The 21,011-nt window shown below is 49.3% G+C and overlaps 1 protein-coding gene across 1 annotated transcript in view; it reads left to right on the forward strand.

Moving 5' to 3' along the window:
- Positions 1-21,011, forward strand: part of LOC147458547 (choline/ethanolaminephosphotransferase 1-like) — a 105,312-nt gene that overhangs the window by 74,704 nt on the left and 9,597 nt on the right. The window contains exons 14-15 of the mRNA XM_086513202.1: positions 55-117; positions 201-259. Coding sequence (XP_086369328.1) covers positions 55-117; positions 201-259 — 122 coding nt within the window. The remainder of the gene's footprint in view (positions 1-54; positions 118-200; positions 260-21,011) is intronic.

Here is a 21,011-nt window from a genome sequence, read left to right on the forward strand (position 1 = left end):
CTTCACGTGATAAGCTCTGAACATAATTACTATTCTTACACTGCTGTCTTCAAGGGAAGAATGATTCTAGCTCACTTGTGTGATGAGCCCAAAGGGCTGAAGACAGGCATGTGTTTGGTATGCCCTTAGTCCTTTCTTTGTAAGCTTTGAGGATTTAAGTCCAGGAACTACTGTTTTGACACCAGATTTGGCTTCCGCAGTCATTGTTGTTCCTACCGCTGGCCATTGCAAATGCTCTTTCTGCAGGCCTATTGGACGGGTAAGATCCCTACTTCGTCTTGCTTCATCCAATTATGTCGTTATAGGGGTGCACAAACACATTCCTGCAGTCTGGATGAAGTATATTACCCTGTAGTACATGTGCGTCAATGTGAAGGGCTAGTGAACATACTGAAGAACTGTTTGACATCCAAGCAGGCACACATACATCTTCTGACTACAAAGATTTTATGGACATGACTGCTTACACATGAAAATATGGTGTTTAAATAGAAGTACTTTTTGTGCCTGTAAGTGAGCCGTATATTTTTTAAAACCTATTTGCCAATACAGTGGCATGTATCTGTGCAAGGATACCTCTATATTTGTGTCCTTGCATGGCTGTCTGCATGCTTGTTGCTGAATTAGGTTCTGTTAATTAAAGATGCTGTTGGTGATGTTAATTGTTAGCGTCTAAATAATTGTGCAACACCACGTACATACCAGACATCATTGAAAAGTTAAGAAATTCTATCACAAGAGACGTGTGTACCTCCATCTAGGCACATCATACCCTAGCGCACAAATAATATGCTGTATTGCTCACGTTTTGTTGGATGCTCTCTCCTTTTTTCTCCTGCTATTGAAGAGGTTAATAAGGTATGTCAACTCTCTCCTGAATGTGGCAAAGCTAGGCCCTCAATTGTCTTGAAGATGTCTTGGTGTTTTTGAAATTTTCTCTGAACAAAGTTGATGGTTGTAAACCTTACATAAGCAGTTGGTAACTCTTTTAGTAGCAGGGTAATATTTTTATATGTAAATGCTTTGCTTAGCTCTAGGCTCCGAATGGCTGAGTTTCTGAGTTTGCCCTGTGGGAGCCATGAAAATATGCAAACCTGCATATAAATGCATGCTCATGTGATAGCGTGTGGGAGCATATGCTCATGCCTACATTCATTATTGTGCAGGACAGACATTAGTAGGTGTCAAAGCAAAACCATCTAGTTTATGACTATCAGGAGTTCTATAGATTTATACTGGCCCTTTGTGGAGTCTCCATAAATGCAGTGGCTTTTAGGGCTAGGGTTTTTTGCTTGTGGGTCAGAGACACAACGGATTATCGCCCTTGTCTTGCTGGGCACAGAGATTCTTTCTCTGGAAAGGTGCTTCATGCCAAGCTCTGAATCAGACGAGTTTTCTTAGCTGCTTATTGATATTTCTTTTGTAGATTCTCTCTCCTCTCTGTAGAAAGTCCTACTTCTCCCCAAACCAAATTTTCTCTGCTTAGATTGTTGTTTTTTTTGAAAGGACAGGGTTGTATCACTGAGACCTATGAGTCCTTGAGCATGCTGGGGTCAGCTTGTCGTCAAGGAGCCACACAAGCCAAAAACATATGTACAAGAACGCCAAGCTCAAAGTGGCATGTAGAAAGTTATATAGAATGAACCAGAGAGGTCGAGAATAATACCAGTTAATGCAGCCTCGCGACACTGTAAGGAACATAGTTGTGCATGCCCATTGTCTCAAGAAGGCGTGACGACGCTCCTTGGCTGGCCTGAAGGAGCCTACTGATGTATCGCAGTGACTGCGAAGAGTGTGAACTCTCTCTTTCAAAATACTACTATATGTATTGGCAAAGTGGAAGGCTAACCACCTGTAACATGCGAGCATCAAGCCTTCTAAAGCATTTATAAGGTGACTGCAATCACAATGGCACATGATCTCGCAAGGGTGTGGCTCAAAACAATGTATAGTAGTAGCTGGCAACATGTCCAATGTGCCTCGTTGGTAATCAAGACCTATTAACTCCTCCCCTAGCCCCTTAAGAGTAAGTTGATAACATGGGAACTGTAACAGCTGAAGAACTGCACCCATCCAACATCGATGTCAATCCGGCGAGTGATCTGACGCTAACACAGAGACCTACTACAATGTTCAACACTCCAGCTCACTTTCGCGCTTCAAACAATTTGAAAGAACTGAATCTGGGATAGAGAGTGAAGGGAGGTAGAGAGATGTTAAAGTGGGATGCCCCTATGCAAAGTCAATGGCCCTGAATTGCCTATGTCAATGCCCTCCATCAGGTATTTCTTTATTAAATTGATATCTTTTGCTACAAAAGTCAGAGGCCTGAAGTCGGAGATCGAGCGCTCAAGCATCACGCGACAAAGTCTCCAAATTTTGTGTACTGTCTGGGTGCTCTTAATATGGCACCCCTTTGCTGTTCAAAATCTAGTGCACAAAGCACCCCCACCCCAAACCCCCTCCGCCGCACACGCTCTCAAGAGAGAGGAGAGACAATCTAGAGAAAGAAAGGGTGCACCAAACACCAGCACCATAGATGCGTTTTTATTCACACGTGGACGAGATTATCAATTCTTTTTAGTCGAGGCCATGCCCACATCACATGGCGTTATGCATCTCCCCACTGGTTCATTTTACACTCATCGTCCATGCCACCTTGACATATACATAGCCTTCACATTGTTATCTCGCTTTTGTACTTCCTATGGGTGATAGGCCATTGAGCATCTCAAGAAGACTCTCTCGTACACAGAATACAGCCCCTTTTTCTCTCCCAACAAAAAGGGAAAATTATCCAAATAGCCCTATAAAATATACCCTTGTATCATTTTGGAATGAATTTGCCTCAATTTTTGCATGGTGTAATCTGTATGGCTATGGAGTTCTATCTTAAAGTGTTTGAGCCAAAATTATTCTCACAAATAGAGGCATCTGTGTCTAAAAGTGATGAAAGATTTCATCTGATGTGCCCACAATACCATTTAAAATCCTAGTCCTATCATCTTCTATTGAGCGAGAACCAATTTTCCTATGAAGAGTTGCAAAAAAATTCCCATTAGAGATGTTTGAGAGGTTAATGGGGGTATTTTGGTGAAATTGAAGGGCATTTTGGGAATTTTTGGTCAAATATGAGGGGTATATTGGGAATTTTTCAAATTTGAAATTATAGGGGTATTTTGGTTATTTCTCCTAAAAAAAAGAAAGTCTATGTGGTTTAAAAGGATTCTGTCTTTGTTAAAGAGATTGGCGTGGACCACCTTTATATAGAGCGATAGTTTGTAACACACAGGCGGACGCAAAGATCAGTTGCGTCTATGACCTTGACATAGAAACCCTAACCCTAAAATTAGTCACATACCACCCTCTAAAATTGAAGCAATCGTTCTAGATTGTGTGTGAGAGAGAGAGAGAGAGAGAGAGAGAGAGAGAGAGAGAGAGAGAGAGAGAGAGAGAGAGAGAGAGAGAGAGAGAGAGAGAGAGAGAGAGAGAGAGAGAGAGAGAGAGAAATGAAAATGAAACGTTATATTAACGTCTTCAAAAGGCCAAAATGACATATGAGACCAATCTGATACAAAATAGTGAATCTGATACCATGTCTGGGTACAAAAAGACTAGAACAAAAATACTACTACTACTAGAATCCATCCTCATCTGTACTCTGGACGTCGAGAGAGTATGGCTCGAATCCTCTGCCGTAGTCTCCGTCGATGCTGTGTAGCCTCTCTCCTCAATCGTGGCCGTTTGGATCTCCGTAGCTGAAGTGACGGTTGATGAGAGTGTTGGTAGTGGTCGAATGAGTGGGGGCCGAGCTCTATAGTGATGGCTGTTCCTCTGGCTGTCCCATTTCTAGTGAAAAGAAATCTGTATTCTATCTCTGGGACTGTCTCTCTCTAGCGCTTCCCAGGAAAGTGTCTCTATATCAGTGTAACTCAAGTAGATATAGCCCAAGACAACTCTGATCCTCATAACTCATGACCTTAGAGAAAGGACCAAAACCCTCTCCGAATAAGCAGTGGAAACGGCCCCGAATCTCATAGTACACTGTGCAATGACATATGTAATGTAGCTCTGTCTCTGGCTCTAGTTGGCATAAGCGGCATATCTTGTTGTCTGTTGGTATCCCTTTGAATCTACCAATCTCAATCTCCAGCTGATGTGAGGATGTGCGTATTTGACCAATGGCACACCGCAAACCATGAGACATATGTGTGTCCATGTAGCTGGGTCGAATCACAAACCCATCTCCTGTGAGGTGGAGAAGATGCTCTCTATCGAACTGAACGTGCGAACACATCCTCTCCAAAACTCCCAAGGCCCATAAGCTCTAGTTAGTTTACTGTTTGCTGCTCTCCTCAAAGAAAACCTCGGCCTAGTGAAGACAACCCCAAGGTAAGTGTATGCATCTGTATACTCTACAATCTCCTGACCATATGTGAAGGTCGGTTCCGATCTCCTTATCCATTGTGGTTTGGTGTCAAACACGAGAACCTTGGTTTTACCAAGGTTTATAGACAGTCCACTATCCTCTGCAAAACTGTGTAATGCATTCAACAGTCGCTGCTTACCCTCTGGTGAGTCAGAGATCAACACAATATCATCTGCATATAACAACAATGGGATCCACGTCCCTGCCAGCTAGGCACCTCTATCACCCTCTCTGTCAATGTAATCAGACACCTCATCAATATACATACCAAATAGAGTAGGAGACAATGGGCAACCCTGTTTCACCCCAATGGTGGAGTGAACTAAATCAGATATCCCCTTTGGGGGCGTACATGTCCCATCACTGATCTGTATAGAGCCATAATCCCCCAAATCAACACTATGGGCACCCCATCTTTTGCAGTCTGCGTATCAATTGAGCTCTAGGTACCATGTCAAATGCTTTGCGAAAATCCACAAAGCTACAATAAATCCGTCTCCCATGTGACTTGCCCTCCTCAATGATGGCTCTGAGTGTCACAATATGATCAAGAGTGGAGAAACCCCTCCTAAAACCGGCCTGGCCTTTGCCCGTACACCCTCACTCTCTGCCCAATTACTCAAATGCTGCTCAAGAATGGATGCATACAACCGTGCCAATGTGTGCCGAACCATAATAGCGCGGTAATTCCCAGGCTCTATAGCCTTGAGGATAGGCACAATAGTACACAACCTCCAAGTCTCAGGTAACCCCTCACACATGGCTCGGTTGAACAACACTGCAAGAACCTCTACCAGCATATGTCTAGCATGTATAAAGTGCTGTGCTACTAGACTATCATGATCATATGCCCTGTTGGTCCTCATCCTATCAATAGCTCTCTTTACCATCTCAGTGGTAAAGAAGGTGTTGGTAGATGGGCATGGCTCTCTAGGATTTGGAAGGGGTTCCTGTCCAGGAACTGTATATAACGATATCGCATACTGGCCCCACACATCTGGAGAAGTAATCACTGGGGGAGGGGAGTGCTCATGAAAGAATCGCCATGCCTCTCCTGAGTCTCTACTCAAGAACAACTGATACAAGTCTCGCCCCATGTGGGCCAAGTAAGCTCGTTTCTCTGTCGCACAAGGCACCGGGAAGCAATCTGAGACTGTCTGTAAATGATGACTCCTAAAAGAAGATCTCTCTGGAGCTGGGCTCTCATCTCTCTGCACTCCTCATCATACCAACTATTCTCCAGTGTGAGGCAGCGAGCTCTCCTGTGGTAGTAGCTCCTCCGGGTGTCCAGTGTTTGCTCTAAAGAAGTCTGTGATCCGTCTCTGAGACTGGTTGACCTCTCCTGTCATCAAGCTATCTCTGTGTCTGCGCAGCTCGAGCAGAAACAGACCCAAGCATCTCTGATCCTCGTATTGCATGACTCTGGAGAGTGGTCCGAAGCCCTCTCTGAACAAGTAGTGGAAGCGGCCGCGTATCTCGTAGTAGACGGGGCAGTGGCATGTGTAGTGCAACTCTGTCTCAGGCTCCAGGTCACATAAGAGACATGTCCTGGCCTCTACTGGTACTCTGTTGTATCTCCTGGTTTCGATCCGCAGCTGGTGTAAGGATGTGCGTATCTGGCGAATAGCCAATCGTATCACATGAGACAAGTGGGTGTCCATGTATCTAGGTCTCGTCACAAAATTGTCCTCCGTAAGTTGGAGAAGATGCTCTCTGTAGAAAGCCATCTTCGTGCCTGATGACTAGCTGAGTCAGGTCCTGGCAGATGAGCCTGGTAATCTCGGACTGTGTGAGAGTCAGAGAGTGTGCATCGAGTGAGTACTGGAAGGGTGACAGTCTGTCTATGTTGAACCCATGCGCTTGAAACCATGATGTCGTCTCCCCATACCAGCATGCTGCATCTCCCTACATGGCTAACTGTCGCGAGGACTCAAGAGCAAGGCGGGCATATCTATTTCTGGGAAGTTCCGAGATGCGGTGTATGAAGGAGACGGATTTGGTGAGCGCCTCAAGCACTAGTGGGGGGGCAGGTAGCTCTGCTCGTATAATGGCACGTGGTACTGAAGCCTTGGCTCTAATGAGCCGTGAGATCATAGAGACTAGTGGCTTCTCCATGTTCCCCCATCCATCAGTGCGACTTGTCCTCCCATGATGGTCCAGTGAAGGTCCCCAAATCTCAGCTCCATAGAGAAATGCAGAAGCCACCAGGGTGTCAAAGAGCCAGAGCTTCGTCCGAGGCTCCTGAAACTGAACATGTGAACGCATCCTCTCCAATCTACCCAATGCTGCACGGGCTCTGGTCAATCTAGCCTCTTCTGCTCTTCTCAATGAAAATGCTGGTCCACTAAAAACCACTCCAAGGTAGGTGTAAGCATCTGTATACTCCACCGTTTCTTGGCCGTACGTGAATGCGGGCGCTGACCTCCTGATCCACTGTGGGGTCGTATTAAATACCATGACCTTGGTTTTACCAAGGTTGACAGACAAACCACTCTCATTGGCAAAGCTATGCAAAGCATCCAAGTGACGTTGCATCCCCTCTGGAGAGTCGGAGATCAACACAATATCATCAGCATATAACAATAGTGGGATCCATGTTCCTGCCAGTTGTGCACCTCTATCACCATCACTCTCAATGTAGTCGGAAACCTCATCCACATACATACCAAACAGAGTAGGAGAGAGCGGGCAATCCTGCTTCACCCACATGCCCCACTACTGACCTGTACAGTGCCATGACTCCCCAAATGAGCTCTGTGGGTACTCCCATCTCCTGTAATCTGCGCATCAATCGAGCTCTGGGTACGGTGTCAAATGCTTTGCGGAAGTCCTCAAAGCTGCAATAGATCCGTCTCCCATGTGATCTGCCCTCCTCAATGATGGCTCTGAGTGTCAAGATATGGTCAAGAGTAGAAAAACCTCTCCTGAATCCTGCCTGCCCGGCTGCGCGCATCCCTTCCCTCTCTGCCCATCTACTCAGATGCCTGCTGCTCAAGAATGGATGCGTACAACCGTGCCAATGTGTGTCCGATCATGATAGTGCGATAATTCCGAGGCTCCATAGCGTCTCTTGACTTGAAGATAGGTATAATAATAGATAGGCTCCAAGTATCAGGCAAGCCCTCACACATCGCACGGTTAAACATACCTGCTAGGAGCTCTGCTAGTAGATCTCTGACATGCATGAAGTGCTCAACCAGTAAACCATCATGATCATATGCTCTCCCAGTCCTCATCTTGTCAATGGCCTCCTCACCATCTCAGCGCTGAAAAAAGCACATGTATGGGGCATGGATCGGGAGGGTCGGGAAGGGGCGGCTGTCCAAGAACTGTGTACAGAGATGACGCCTATTGGCCCCAAGGCTCTGTGGAGGTAATGGCAGGGGGAGGGGAGTGCTAATGAAAGAGCTACCATGCCTCACGTGAGTCCTGACTCAAGAATAGCTGGTATAGAACCTGCTCTAGGCGGAAGTCAGTCTGTGACTGTCTGTGAGTGATGTCCCCCAAAAGCACCTCCCTCTGAAGTCTAGCTCTGGCCTCTCGGCATTCCTTATTATACTAGCTGTTGTGGGTCATGCTCCCAGAACGACGGCTCTTCTCAGGCTGTGAGTGGGTATGCCTCTGCTGCGGCATCATGTAACGTCTGCGTCAGTATAGTAGTAAGCTCCTCCAAGGGTCGCCCTGGCTCTTCAGTACACAAGCGTCTGTAGATCCCATCTATGTATACAGAGTCCGTCTCCCGCGTGAAAGTGTAGCGAGTAGGAGCTGCCACTTGTGGCCTGTGTGCTACACTAAACTCGAAAGATATGGTTAGCGCGACAGAAGAGCATGGTCCACTGCCACACCAATAGGTCCGGATCCAACTGTGAGGTCCTGGATACTAGAGATGAGACTCGGCTGTGCCATGACATAATCCATTGTGCTAGCTCCATGTCTGTGTGGAAAGCATGTAAAACCCCCCGCAGCGGGAAATCTCTGTAGGCCATTCAAGATGACCAATCCATGTGCAGTGCCCATGTCTATCAAGTGTCTGGATAGGCCTGTCTCTGCAACATCCAGCTCTCTCAACATCTCTTCTGAAGTATCATAAAAAACTGTCTGATGATGGGCAGTCCTAGCATTGAAATCCCCTAGAATGATGATGTCACCATCTCTAGAGAACTCCCAGATGTCATCATCCAAAATAGAAAAGGGGGACTATCCTCTGGGTGGTGCATACACTGACGTACGCGGGGGAAAGTAGCAGATAGCAATGTAAAGATATCTGCCTGTCTCTGCTCTCAATCTCATCCACATGTACCTAGCTTGCTCATCCCTGGGAGCTATGTGTATCAATGGCTGCAACTCCTCCCTGAATAACACTGCCACTGCACCTGAGCTCCGCCCTCTGTGCTCTGATCGTGTCTCCTGTCTACATGCGGTCTCCCATCTGTACGTGAGGCATAGACTGCCCAAGGTCCTGATGTGTCTCAGAGTAAAAGATGATATCTCTCCCACTTAAACTTTCCTCAAAAGCACCCACATCTAGACGCATAGATCCATTACAATTCCACGTAGCAACTTTGAAGAGAGGGAGAGATAACGTCGTGGTTACGATGTGTTTTTGCATAGCGCGAACCCTAATTCCTACCTGCAACCCCAACGTAACAAAGGTCCCGCTTTCTGTTGCGTGAGGCTTTGCAAGGTTGCTTGCGCTGTCTTGTGCCGCGCCTTTTCATCACGACTTCGCATTGTCATCAGGAGCTAGCTACTTGCCCGGTGTAAGCAGACCTCGTCCATTGCCATCAGCCTTTGCCACCGTTGGTCGCCACTACTGCTGTTGCTGCTCAACACATGTGGTACTTGCACTGAGCCTTTGCTGTCACACGTGCATTGCCTGCACGTTGACTGGTGTGTGTTGCTGCTGTTGTGTTGGCTCTACAGCTTAGGCCCCTTTTGCCTACACATGCTGCATTTGTAACAGTGGAAGACAATATACTTTTGCAACTTCAGCTCAATTGTCGTTTTTTTTTTTGAGAAGAGTAGAAAATTGAATTAATGTGGAGAGAAAAAGGTACAAAACCCATAGATAGGGGGTAGGTAAGCCCCATACAATAGGAGTTACAGTTTAAGTTCTCTCATCCTTTACTGAGATGCAAGAATCCCCTAGATGGCAAAGTCGGAGCTCCTACTTGCCCAAATTCTACACACACACACACATACAAAAATACAACTACTACAAACTGGGACTGTATGGATGTGCCAGCTAACACAAAAGGTTCCCAGTACAATGAGAGAAGGGGGAGGGGGGGGGGGGATATGGTAGAGATCCATCCTCATCTGCACTCTGGACGTCGTGAAAGTATGGCTCGAATCCTTTGCTGTAGTCTCCGTCGATACTGTGTAGCTCCTCTCCTCAATCGTGGTCGTCTAGATCTCCTTAGCTCCAATGCTCGGTCTATGAGAATGCCAGTAGTGGTAGTATGAGTGCGGGCAGAGCTCTGCAATGGTGGCTGAGAGAGAGAAATGAAATAAAATGAAATGAAATATTAAACGTCTGCAAAAGGCCAAAATAACCTATGAGACCAAACTGATACACTCTTGGTGAATCTTATACAATGTCTGGGTACAAAATAAAAAATGAAGTAAAGTGAAAAACTAAAATCATCATTATCATCAATGTACGAGGATGCCTGGCATCGGGCGTTGTTCGAGAAAGTATTGCATCGGTCGCGGAAGAGCATTGTCAATGTTCGCCTTTGTAAATAAGGGTACTGGATGTATCTTTTGCTGTGCTAGAATAGTCCTGATCCTCTGATGGAGCCTCCATCAATGTCGTGGTCGCTGTCGTAGATGTGGGCATCTAGCTCTCTCGAGCTCAATGGCTCTGTCAATTCCTATAGCTCTTGTATAGGTGGACTCTGAAGTCTGCTGTGAAGCTTGCTCATCTGACTGTCGAGTCCCTGCTCTAAAGAACTCAGTGATCTCCCTCGGTGAATGTCTCCTACTGTCCGATCTCCTCAACAAACTCTCCTTGTGTTTGTGTAGCTCTAGCGAAAAAAAACGTAAGGCATCTCCGATCGTGATAGCTCATGACTCTGGCCAATGGTCAAAGCCCTCTCTGAATGGACAATGAAAGCAGCCTCATATCTCAGAGTATATCGGACAATGACAAATGTGATGTAACTCTGTCTCTGGATCTATATGACACAATTGGCAAATCTTGGCCTCTGCTAGTACTCTCCTAAATCTGCCAGTCTCAATCTCTAACTTGACAATGACAAATGTGATGTAACTCTGTCTCTGGATCTATATGACACAATTGGCAAATCTTGGCCTCTGCTAGTACTCTCCTAAATCTGCCAGTCTCAATCTCTAACTGATGCGATGAAGTGCGCATCTGACCAATAGCACATCGTATCCCATGGGATAAATGAGTGTCCACATCGGCCGGTATGATCACATATTTATCCTATGTTAGTTGGAGAAGATGTTCTCTATAGAAATCCATCTTCCTATGCAACTCCTGTGTGGGTTGTATCCCAGTGCTTCTGGTATCCAGTTGAATTAGATCTTGATGTATGAGCAACGTCACCATGAAATGCGTTTCGACAAGTCGGGATAGGTGAAACGTTTCGAGCCTTGAAACGTTTCGCTCAGCAAGTGAAACACAAGCCGTTTCACTAAGAACAAGGTACCATAGTTTTAAGTTTCGAAGTCCCTAAACGCACGTTTCGGTCTCACGTTTCACGATGCTCTAATTTTGGACTGAAACGTTTCGTGGTGAAATGTTGCGTTTCAAGGTGAAATGTTTCGGCCTTGAGACGTTTCGCGGTTACGCTACGTATGAGTCTAGTGATCTCTTCTGTGTGAGAGATAGGGAGGATGCATCCAAGGAGTACTGGAACGGAGGCAGTGTATCCATGCTTAAACCACGTGACTAAAACCATGATGTCATCTACCCATACCAGCATGCTGTATCCCCCTATAGCGCTAGCTGTCGAGAGGATTGAAGGGCTAGCCAAGCATAGTTGTCTTTGGGGAGGTCGAGGCGCTTATTGATCTAGTAAGTGCCTCGACCATGAGAGGGAGGGCAGCTATGTCACAAAGTGGTGACGTGTCAAGCCATTGAAGAACGGAGTCAACATGCAGATCCGGGCCCAAAGGCCTAAACCCTAGAAAAACCAGAAGTAGCAGAAGAAGAAGCAACAGAAGAAGTTTTACCAACTTGCAAAGTCTTGCCGAGTGGCCTATTTTCTTTTTTTTTCGGAGAAAAAGATCCTTCTATTAGTTAATGAAAACTGCCCATAGGGCTACAACTACCTCTGCAAGAGAGGGCTACAACAAGCATGATGGGGAGACTCTCCCAATGAAAAAACAGCATATATACAATGAGGCTAAATCAAGAGATGGGAGGAGGGAAGAGCCACACAGGTGGACAGTAGTGCCATCTGAGCACCCCCTGGACTATGGTGTAGAAAGGCCCAGGGCGCCAGAGTCGAAGGAAAGCCTCGCGGCGCTCCCGCATGCGGTCGGAGTTGCCCTGTAGTCCCTCAAGTTGTTCTCTGAGAGTATGGATCAGCTCTAGCCAAAAGTCACGAACAGTCTCTGCTGGTGGCACACGGCGAGCCTCAAAGATGCAGAAACAGCGGGCCCGCCAGATGAACCAATGTGTCAATCCATTGATGAGCTCCCAACACTCCTCTCTCTCACTGCACCACTCCTGTGGAGTAAGCTCTATAGCAGGCTGAAGTGTAGGTCGCCCCCCCTGCATCACTATCATCCTGCTGGTGGAAGATAGCTCAAACTGAAGTGCCGGGCCCGTGAGGGTGGACCAAGCCGCTGCCCACCAAGTGTACTGTCGAGCCGTGGAGAGAGCAGGCATCAGCCGAAGAACTCGTAGCCACACGTGCTGGGCCGAGGGACAGTTCCAAAGAGAGTGACGCTGACTCTCCACCAAATGGTCACAAGCTGCACATGTGGCCGAGAGACCACTATGCACTAGCCAGCTCCCTACTGCTGTGGCTCTATGTGTGACCAGCCACTGAAACAAGGTGACTCGCCACGGCTGTCTGGAGTCCCACAACCTCTCCCAAAAGTCTGCCAAGAACTCGACTGTGAGACCGTCCTCCTGCCAATGACGTGCTGCAACGGGGAGGGCCTCTCTCTGTGCTGCTAGTATATGATGTCCCAGTCGAACAGTGTATTGAAAGAAAGGGACTGCGGGGTGGTCTGCAGAAGAGAAGGGGTCCCTCCATAGCCACTCACCAGGATCCCACTGTACTCGTGCCAACGGACAACACTCCCAAGCCCATAGCCTCCAGTGTCCTGACTCAAGAACTGATGGGTCAGGGTCTATGACGCAGGTCCACCCACAGATGCCCACTACTCGGATCCTCTGAAAACAGCACTCTGCTGCCTGCGGGGCCTCTACTGCAACTTGTTGTAGTTGCCCCCACCTTGAAGCTCGAAGAACAGGGCTAAGACAGACTGTGAGCAGGCCCTGACTGAAATGAGAACCTCCAGTCGTGTGAAGGCTCCCAGCTCCCATCCACCGGGGTGCTACTGGCTCGAGAGACGTGAGCCACTCAACTGGAACTGACTCTGAGATGTCCTGACACATGCTCTGCACCACTCTCATGCCCTGTAGTAGCTGGAAAGCCTTTACCCCCTCTGACAAACCTGTGAACTCTAGCTAGTCACCTAGAGAGCGCGTTGGACCTGCTGCCGTGGGACCCCAAGAAACATGAGGCCGACTACCAACCAATTGGCCTCTCTGAGTGCTAACGATGGGGTTCCAAACAAGGGGCTGCCGTAGGCGCTCCTCCGTGCATGTCGGCTGTCTCTGCTCTAGGCCAGGCCATAAGAGCTCCCAAGATCGAAGCAAACTCACTGCGAAGCGGTCCTCCAGTCTCTTTCTCAAACCAACTCAGCGCAACTCTGTAAAGATCCATTTGGTCGAAGGTTGCCAGGGGCCTCCTGATTGAGTCACCCTGGCACGAAACCTCTGCAGCAAGAACTCCTTCCAGGGCTCCTCTCCTGGAAGAAGTCCTTTGACTACGAATTTCCCAAGAAGGGCTCTGCTCTGCTATGCTGGATCAATGATCCCAAGCCCTCCCTGAGAACAAGGAAGTGTGATGACCGACCAAGCCACCTTGGCTCGGGCAATCTGAGTGTCACGACCTGACCAAAGGAAGTTCCTGATCAGCCTCTCTACCTGGCTGATACAAGAACTTTAGAAGATCCAGCAAGAAGTGATGTACCACATAGTCGCCAACAACACCTGGTTGGCAACTACTACTCTACCCGCCAGCGAAAGTCGTGCTGAGCTCCAATGTAGCAGCTTTCTCCCGATGGACAGGAGAAGAGGAGCAATCTGCTGCTCGGGGGACAAGTCCAAACCAACTTGACAACCCAAGTATCGAACTGCAGTCCCTGGGGGAATCCACCTGAAACCCTCTACTGGCATCCAATCTGGCATAGGAGTACTGCCACTTGAGAAAGCCACTGTCTTTCTCCAGTTGATCAGTGCGCCCGATGCACAACAGAAGGTCTCCAAAGCCTGCTCACATTTGTGGCCTGTCTGTACAAAGCTGCCACCCCTCTGATCCAAGCATTTGAGAAGCCCATCGTGCGTAGAGTGCCCTCTAGAAAGTCCCAGTCAACTCTGTCGTATGCCTTCTCAAAATCGAGAAGAAGAATCACAAGGTCCTCCCCACGGAGCAGTGCCAGGGCAGAGGCCTCCCAAAAAGTGAAGATGTTGTCAAGGATACTGCGTTCCTACACAAAACCTGTCTGAGTCCCATGTATAAGGCTCTCCAAAAGTGGCTGAATCCTCAAACTCAGAGCCTTGGCAAGAATTTTGTAGGCTGAGTTGAGGATGGTGATGGGGCGTCACTGTCGAATCTCATTCAAGGAGCCACCCTCCTTTGGAATGAGGTAAATCAGGCCCTCACTCATGCTATCAGGTATCACTCCTGTGTGCAAAATGTACTGAAAGGCACTACAAAGATCTGGGCCAAGCAGGTCCCAATACTCCAAGAAAAAGCTGGGAGTCAGCCCATCCTCACCTGCACAGCTACCACGAGGGAGGGCCCTAAGAGCCGTGTGCAGCTCCTCAAGCTGAAGTGGCATCTCTAGCCTTTGGCGCATCTCCTCAGTCACAAGACAAGGCATCTGTGCCCAAACCTGCTCCCTGCATGCATCCTGCCGCTCTGACTGGGGCTTAGCCGACAGTAACTCACGGTAAAAGTCAGTAGCAACTGCACGTATATCCTCGGGCTCACAAACAACTGACCCATCGGGTCTCCTCAACTGATTGACCTTGGCATGCGAGTGCCAAGGTCCCACAGCTTTAAAAAAAGCACCTGTCACTCTGTCACCCACCTGAGTCCACTGAAATGCCTGTCGGTGAAAGGAAAGCTCATGACGCCTCTCCTCTGTGCTAGCAAGTTCTGTCGAGCCTGCTGTAACTGCACTTCCAACTATGGATTGTCTGGATGCTGCTCTTGCATCCTCTGTAGTGAAGCAATGCCTCGTCTGAGACGCTGCTCCTCCTCTCTCGCTGTAGCCCGGCGAGCCAGAGACTCCTGGAGAAAAAAGTGGCTAAGCTGAGCTAGGCCTAAGGCCACTCTTTCTGCAGGTAGAACCTGGCTGTCCATGCCCTCTGTCTAGCTTAGGCCACTCTGTCTGCAGGTAGAACCTGGTTGTCCATGCCCTCTGTCCAGAGAGCCTCTACTCTCTCTCTGAGTGCTGAGTCCAACAAGACCCGCTCCGGGATGCGAAGCATCGTGCTCCCACTCCTCTGCCTGTCTGCCACTGTGAGGATTACTGGTGCATGGTCCGAGAAGGATGTCCCTGCCAGGATGCCCATTGATCCCCCTAAGTCACCGAAGTGGTCACTAGTGTAGAAGCGATCTATCCGCGATACATTCACTCCTCCCACTCTGCGGTCCGATCTAGAGAAGGCAAGACTGGCTGGAGGCCTCACAAAGCCAGAGTGCTGCCATGTATCCGAGACCCTCAAAGTCATACACAACCTCTCCCAAGCTGCTAACTCGACTCCATGCACAGTAGCATGGCTGCCTCCAATCCTGTCAGAAGGGTCCTCCAACATGTTGAAGTCCCCTCCTACACACCAATGGTCAGCCTGCGGCAAACACTCAAAACTCTGCACGAGCACTCGCCACATTGGGCGCATAGATGTTCACGAAGCCCACAAGGCCACCCTGAACGTGCATAGTAATCCTTTGAGCCCTGCCTGGCACAATAATCCCTCTGCCCACAATGGCCTGTTGCAATGAATCCGCAATAGTCATACATACCCCACCCTGGATGCCTCCAGATCCAAAAGCAGCTGACGAAAAGGTATCATATCGTCCATGCAAAATCTGACCACGTCGCCGAATGCGGCTCTCACACAGATGGTGCTCCTGAAGCATAAGGAGACCAATCTCTCCTCCCACAAGGCAACGCTCAAGCTCCTGACGCAATCGGCCCCGCGGTCGCTGAAACTGGGGCTCACCTAGTCCCTCCACGTTCCACGAGACGATCCTCATGGGGAGCGAGAGAGAACAGATGCTGTCGCAGCAGCAAGACGGGCTATCTTCGAGGCTGGCTTAGATGGGGAGTAATCCGCATCCGAGCGTCCTCTAGATAGGCGAGACTGCAGTGAGTGCCTAGCCCAAGCCCAAGCAGAGCGAGCCGTGCGTAAAGCAACCTCCTATGTCCAGGAGTCCTCATGAATGTATACATAGCAAGGCAAACACTACGTATCAGCAAAGAAGTACACCACAATGTGCCTACATCCTGTTGAGTTTGGGGGTGTCACCGCAAACTTGGCCAGTGGCCACAAAGTCTGCAACAAATCGGTAACTCCAAGTTCTCCCATGTGATGAGAGAACTCGAGAACCTGTGTATGCAACCATCCCAACACTGAGTCGAGGGACCACTCTGTCTCGGCCCTACCACAAAGGGGGAAGGAGAAACCAACTGCTGAGTCCAAGGCCTCTGTCCCCCTAGCGGCGAGGAACAAAGCATGGACCCTGAAGCAGGCTGCCTCGTGGTCTGCTGCGGAATCGCCGAGAAAGCGAGTGAACCCGTAGTCGAAGAAGTCCCCGCGGCGTCGGAGGTCAATGCTCGTCAGACCACGAGGGATAGCTGCAAGGGAGGATGTCTGAATCTGCAGAGGGGGCCGCAAGAAGGGCTGACCCTCTCTCGCTAGGCGACTCGTGGCAAAGGCGATGCCAAGAGATCTCCTAGCCGCCGTCGAGGGACCAGTCTCCTGAGTCGACTGTGGAACTGGAGCAAGAGGGAGGGGAGAAGGAGCTGGGGGGAGCGGAGAAGAAGAGGAGCGGGGTGGGGCGACAAAGGTAGAGGGGCGAGGTGGAGAGGCGACCGGAGCAGAGGGTGGGGGGGAGGATGAGGAGGAGGGGAACTCTGAAGGGGGAGCGGCTGTCGAGGGTGAAGCGGAGGTGGAGGCTGGCGTAGGGGACTCCTCCTGCTCAAGAGGACCAAAGCGGTTCCCCGTGGGAACCCACTGCTGCTGAGTAGGCACCTGAGGGCCACTCTGAGTGCCAGGCTGTCGCTGTGGCCCTTGGCGTCGACGGCCACGGGCTTGCTGCCACCCCTCCTCTGCTGGAGCCCCAGGCTCGGAGGGTGGCTCTGAATTTGTGCGCTGTGTCGTTGGCTGAGGCTGCGGCCCAGCCTTGGCAGGCTGGGGTTGAGACTGAGGCTGAGGTTGAGGTGGAAGTCGTGGCCTCCTCCGTGGACATGCCTTCGCTAGGTGGCCCATCTATCGGCAAATGAAGCACTTGTTCGGGAGGCCCGAGTACTCCACACTCTGTCTAAACCAACCCCCACTCACCCGAGGCAGAAGGATGACCTTCGGGGGCGTGTGGGTATCTCTGACCAAAACTCGAACTGAGGGGATGCCAGCCGCCTTGGCAGCTACTGATGCTTTCGTACTAGGTGTCTCGAGGACAGTCCCAATGGCGGAGCCAATCCTGGAAAGAAGTGGTAGGTACTCCCTCCGTAAACCCGGAAAGCAGACTGAGATGGGGATGTTTGCCTCCTCTACTAGGACATCTGAAGTCGGGTCAAAACCATATCGCCACTGTCGAAAGTAGGCGCGTGATGCTCGGATGGCCAGTGGACTCGTAGCTATGACCTTGGAAGCGATCTCGGAAGTCTTGAACTCGATCTCATAGTACCCCCGTCCGAGAATCTGGACATCCAAGATCTTGCCCACGTCTGCGAGAAGGCGGGCCTGGAGAAGGTCTCGCAGCTCTCCTCTGCTAGGTCGGGTGCCAAGAATTTTGCAGATGACCGAAGTCGCCTGCAATCGCTCTACCTCAGCGGCTAGGGTCGCTTGCTCTGTCGGCAAGAGAGCAAGTCTAATGGTGGGCTCAGCGGGGTCGGGCGAGGGGGCTTCATTGGAGTCCCTCTGCGGTGGAGCATGAGCCGCCATCTGTGTCGGCTACTGGTAAAGAAAAGGCGGAGGATCCTGGACGAAAAAGGGGGGGAAGACCTGTTGGACCGAGCACGTCAATGGTGCTGGCGATGCCCGACAAGCAAGAATGGAGAGGGAGAAGGCTAACGGTAAAAAGCAGGCGAGGGGGGCGGATAGTGGGAGGGGGCGGGCTCGCGTGGTTGACTGCGGGAACGGCTTTGGGCTGGCTGGGCAGCGCGCGGGGGGGGGGGGGGGGGGAGCTTGTTGAGCTGGGCAGCGGGCAGCAGCAGGGGTAGCGCGAGGTGGACAAGCGGGAGAGCAGCGCGAGGGTGTGAGGGAGGGAGATGGCGCAGGGGGGGAGAGGGGGCGGGTGCGAGCAGCAGCGAGCTAGGAGGAGCAATTTTCTCTTTTTTGCTGAGTGGCCTATTTTTAGAGACGAGTTCCCACCAACTTATGGGACCCCGTCCGATGGGGCCCAAGGGACCCAAAGACATTAAAGTAAAGCAAGCCTACACACACACACACACACAGAGACACACACACACACACACACTCAATTGTGTGGAGAGCTGATGACGTGACAGCTGTACGGACGATTTCCGGATTTTGCACAGAGAGTGTTGACATGAAAGCAATATGGATTTTCGCTTTTGGGGCTCATTGTGCTGACGTGGCATGTGTACGGATTTCAATAATTTGCACTTGTTGATTTTCAGCGCCAGCTTTTGGGCCAGATGCTTTTAGAGTTTGGTGCTTTTCATGTAACTTTAATACAAAAAGAAATACCGAAAGGGGCGCCAGTCTTTGGGGCCAATATCTCTAGGCACGGAATTCCGCCGGGCCAGTGCAAATCTATTGTGATCTGTGAATTGTTTTGAAGTGGTTATTTGGTGCTGTCGCGGTTGATTCTTGACTAGGAGTATCCAAGTCGATTACAGTGGTATCAGAGCATGGCCGATTTCTCTTCTACGGGAAATCCGATCCCCGAATTTTTTTTCCGCGGCACCTATGGCTTCACGTAAGGATCAGTCGACTCCCTTTGCATCTGTAGATGCGGGCTGGGATCACAACGAAGATTTAGACAGAGAGTATGGCCCGCCTCGGCCTACTCAGGCGGAGCAAAGAGAGATGAAGCATTGTCAATTGATTGGCAATGCAACAAAGATGGTGCTCAATTTTGCCAAGGACCCAAAGATGGCAAAATATATGAACCAGACCTCTTTGGAAGAGGTACAGATGGAGTGGCAAAGAACCACAACACCACTCTCGAAACCCGCTGTCTCCAAGAAATATACGGAGAAGGAACTGGAGAAGGTGGTTGATGCACGGATTGCTCAGCTTTTCGACGTGCAAAAGGACACAAAGCACGGCAAAAAAAGCACGACATCGCTTTCGCGGGAGGACGCTATTCAGAGCACTCCAAGATTCGGAGAGCTGCCTCTTATTTTAAGGGGAATGCTCGCACTTGGTGGTCCACGCTTCTAATAAGCAACACTGTGCCAGTTACATGGCTGAAATTCAAGAGGCTTTTTATTTCTTCTTGGTTGACTCAAGAGTTTGAGCGAGATATACGAGCTGCTTGGAACCATCTTCGGATGACCAAGAAAGATACAATCAATGCTTATTGTGAAAGATTCTGGAGCTCTTTTCTACCCGCCTCTTCATTCAAGAAGATCTCGTTCAGAGAACAGATTGAGCGGTTTACCTTGGGTCTACCTACAGAGATCCGAGATCACTGCTTGGAACAGAAGTGAGCTTCTATTCAGGAGTTGATGAGTCATGCGAAGCGGGGCTTTGCCATTCTCTGGCAGTCTGACCTACCCCACAGATGAGGCCATGATACAACGAGCCGAACAGACTTCTGGGAATGAAAGTAGAAAGAAAAAGAGCAACCTAGAGAAAAAGGATGCACGACCCAAGCTTACTCCTGAGGAGAGAGCTCTCTTCATCAGAGAGGGGAAGTGCTTTGGATGCGGGGAACATGGACATATCTCCGCGAAGTGCCCTAAAACGGCACAGAAAGAACAGAATGATAAGAACGACGACATGCCTGAGAGTTCGAGAGCAGTTGAGGAATGTGGCAGAAAAGGCAGATAGAAAAGCAGAACTGGTACCACATGGCGTGGGACTTGCACCGAATCTAATGAATGAAAGTACAAACTTTGCCGCTTTGGGGGCAAAGTGAAGGATCAGGAAGCTCTTTTGAAGGAGCCAAGGCCAACTTCTTTTCACTTGGAATTGGCGGCTCGATTTGGAACTACGTCCGACAGACTGACGCCACGGGCGGAGGTAGTTCGAGTGGCACCCGAATGGGATGTTGCCATTACACCGAGCATTGGCAAACTTCGTTTGCAATGACAGGGGTGTTCAGGGCATGCGAGTGACGTTCTACTCAGGATCCCTTGGTACCACAAGAACTACGCCGTGGTTGACTACTGGGCCGAGAAAGCGACTTTGATAAATGAAGGTCTTAGAGATTGTAGTTGATGAACTTCAGTTTTCTTACTCATTCTTTTGGGAGAACTGAATAAAGGTTGAATATGTTTTGACCTGAAGAAAAGAACGCCAATATTTTTTCTCCACGCTCATGCCGATTGCGTTTGAGAGGGCCTGAAGATCATACCATTGATCTGATATCTGGAAGCACGCCACCGAATCGGCCACCTTATCGTGTGAGCCGAGTACAGAATGAAAAGATTATGAACCAAGTGAAAGACCTCTTGGAAAAGGGTCTTGTCCAGCCTAGTACTTCACCGTATTGCTCTCTAATGTTGTTGGTTTTGAAGAAAGATGGATCTTGGAGAATGTGCATCGATTATAGCGCTCTCAACAAAATCACCATCAAGAACGGATTTCCGATTCCTAGGATCGATGATATAGTCGAGAGGTTACAGGGATCCTCGTGCTTTAGCAGGATTGACTTGAAGAGTGGATATCATAAGATCAGGATAGCGCCAGGAGATGTCTACAAGACAGCTTTTCGGACGATTATTTGAGTTTTTGGTGATACCTTTTGGCTTAACCAATGCTCCTACGACATTTAACCGGACGATGGACAAGATTTTTCTAGAGTACAGGCTATTTGTTGGCACTTTCTTTGACGACATCATTGGTTTCTCCAAGAATGAGGCAGAACACAGAGATCATCTGCTT

Source organism: Adiantum capillus-veneris, chromosome 5 (assembly GCF_014529385.1).
Source record: "Adiantum capillus-veneris isolate H3 chromosome 5, ASM1452938v2, whole genome shotgun sequence".
In the NCBI taxonomy this organism is placed as follows: Eukaryota; Viridiplantae; Streptophyta; class Polypodiopsida; order Polypodiales; family Pteridaceae; genus Adiantum; species Adiantum capillus-veneris.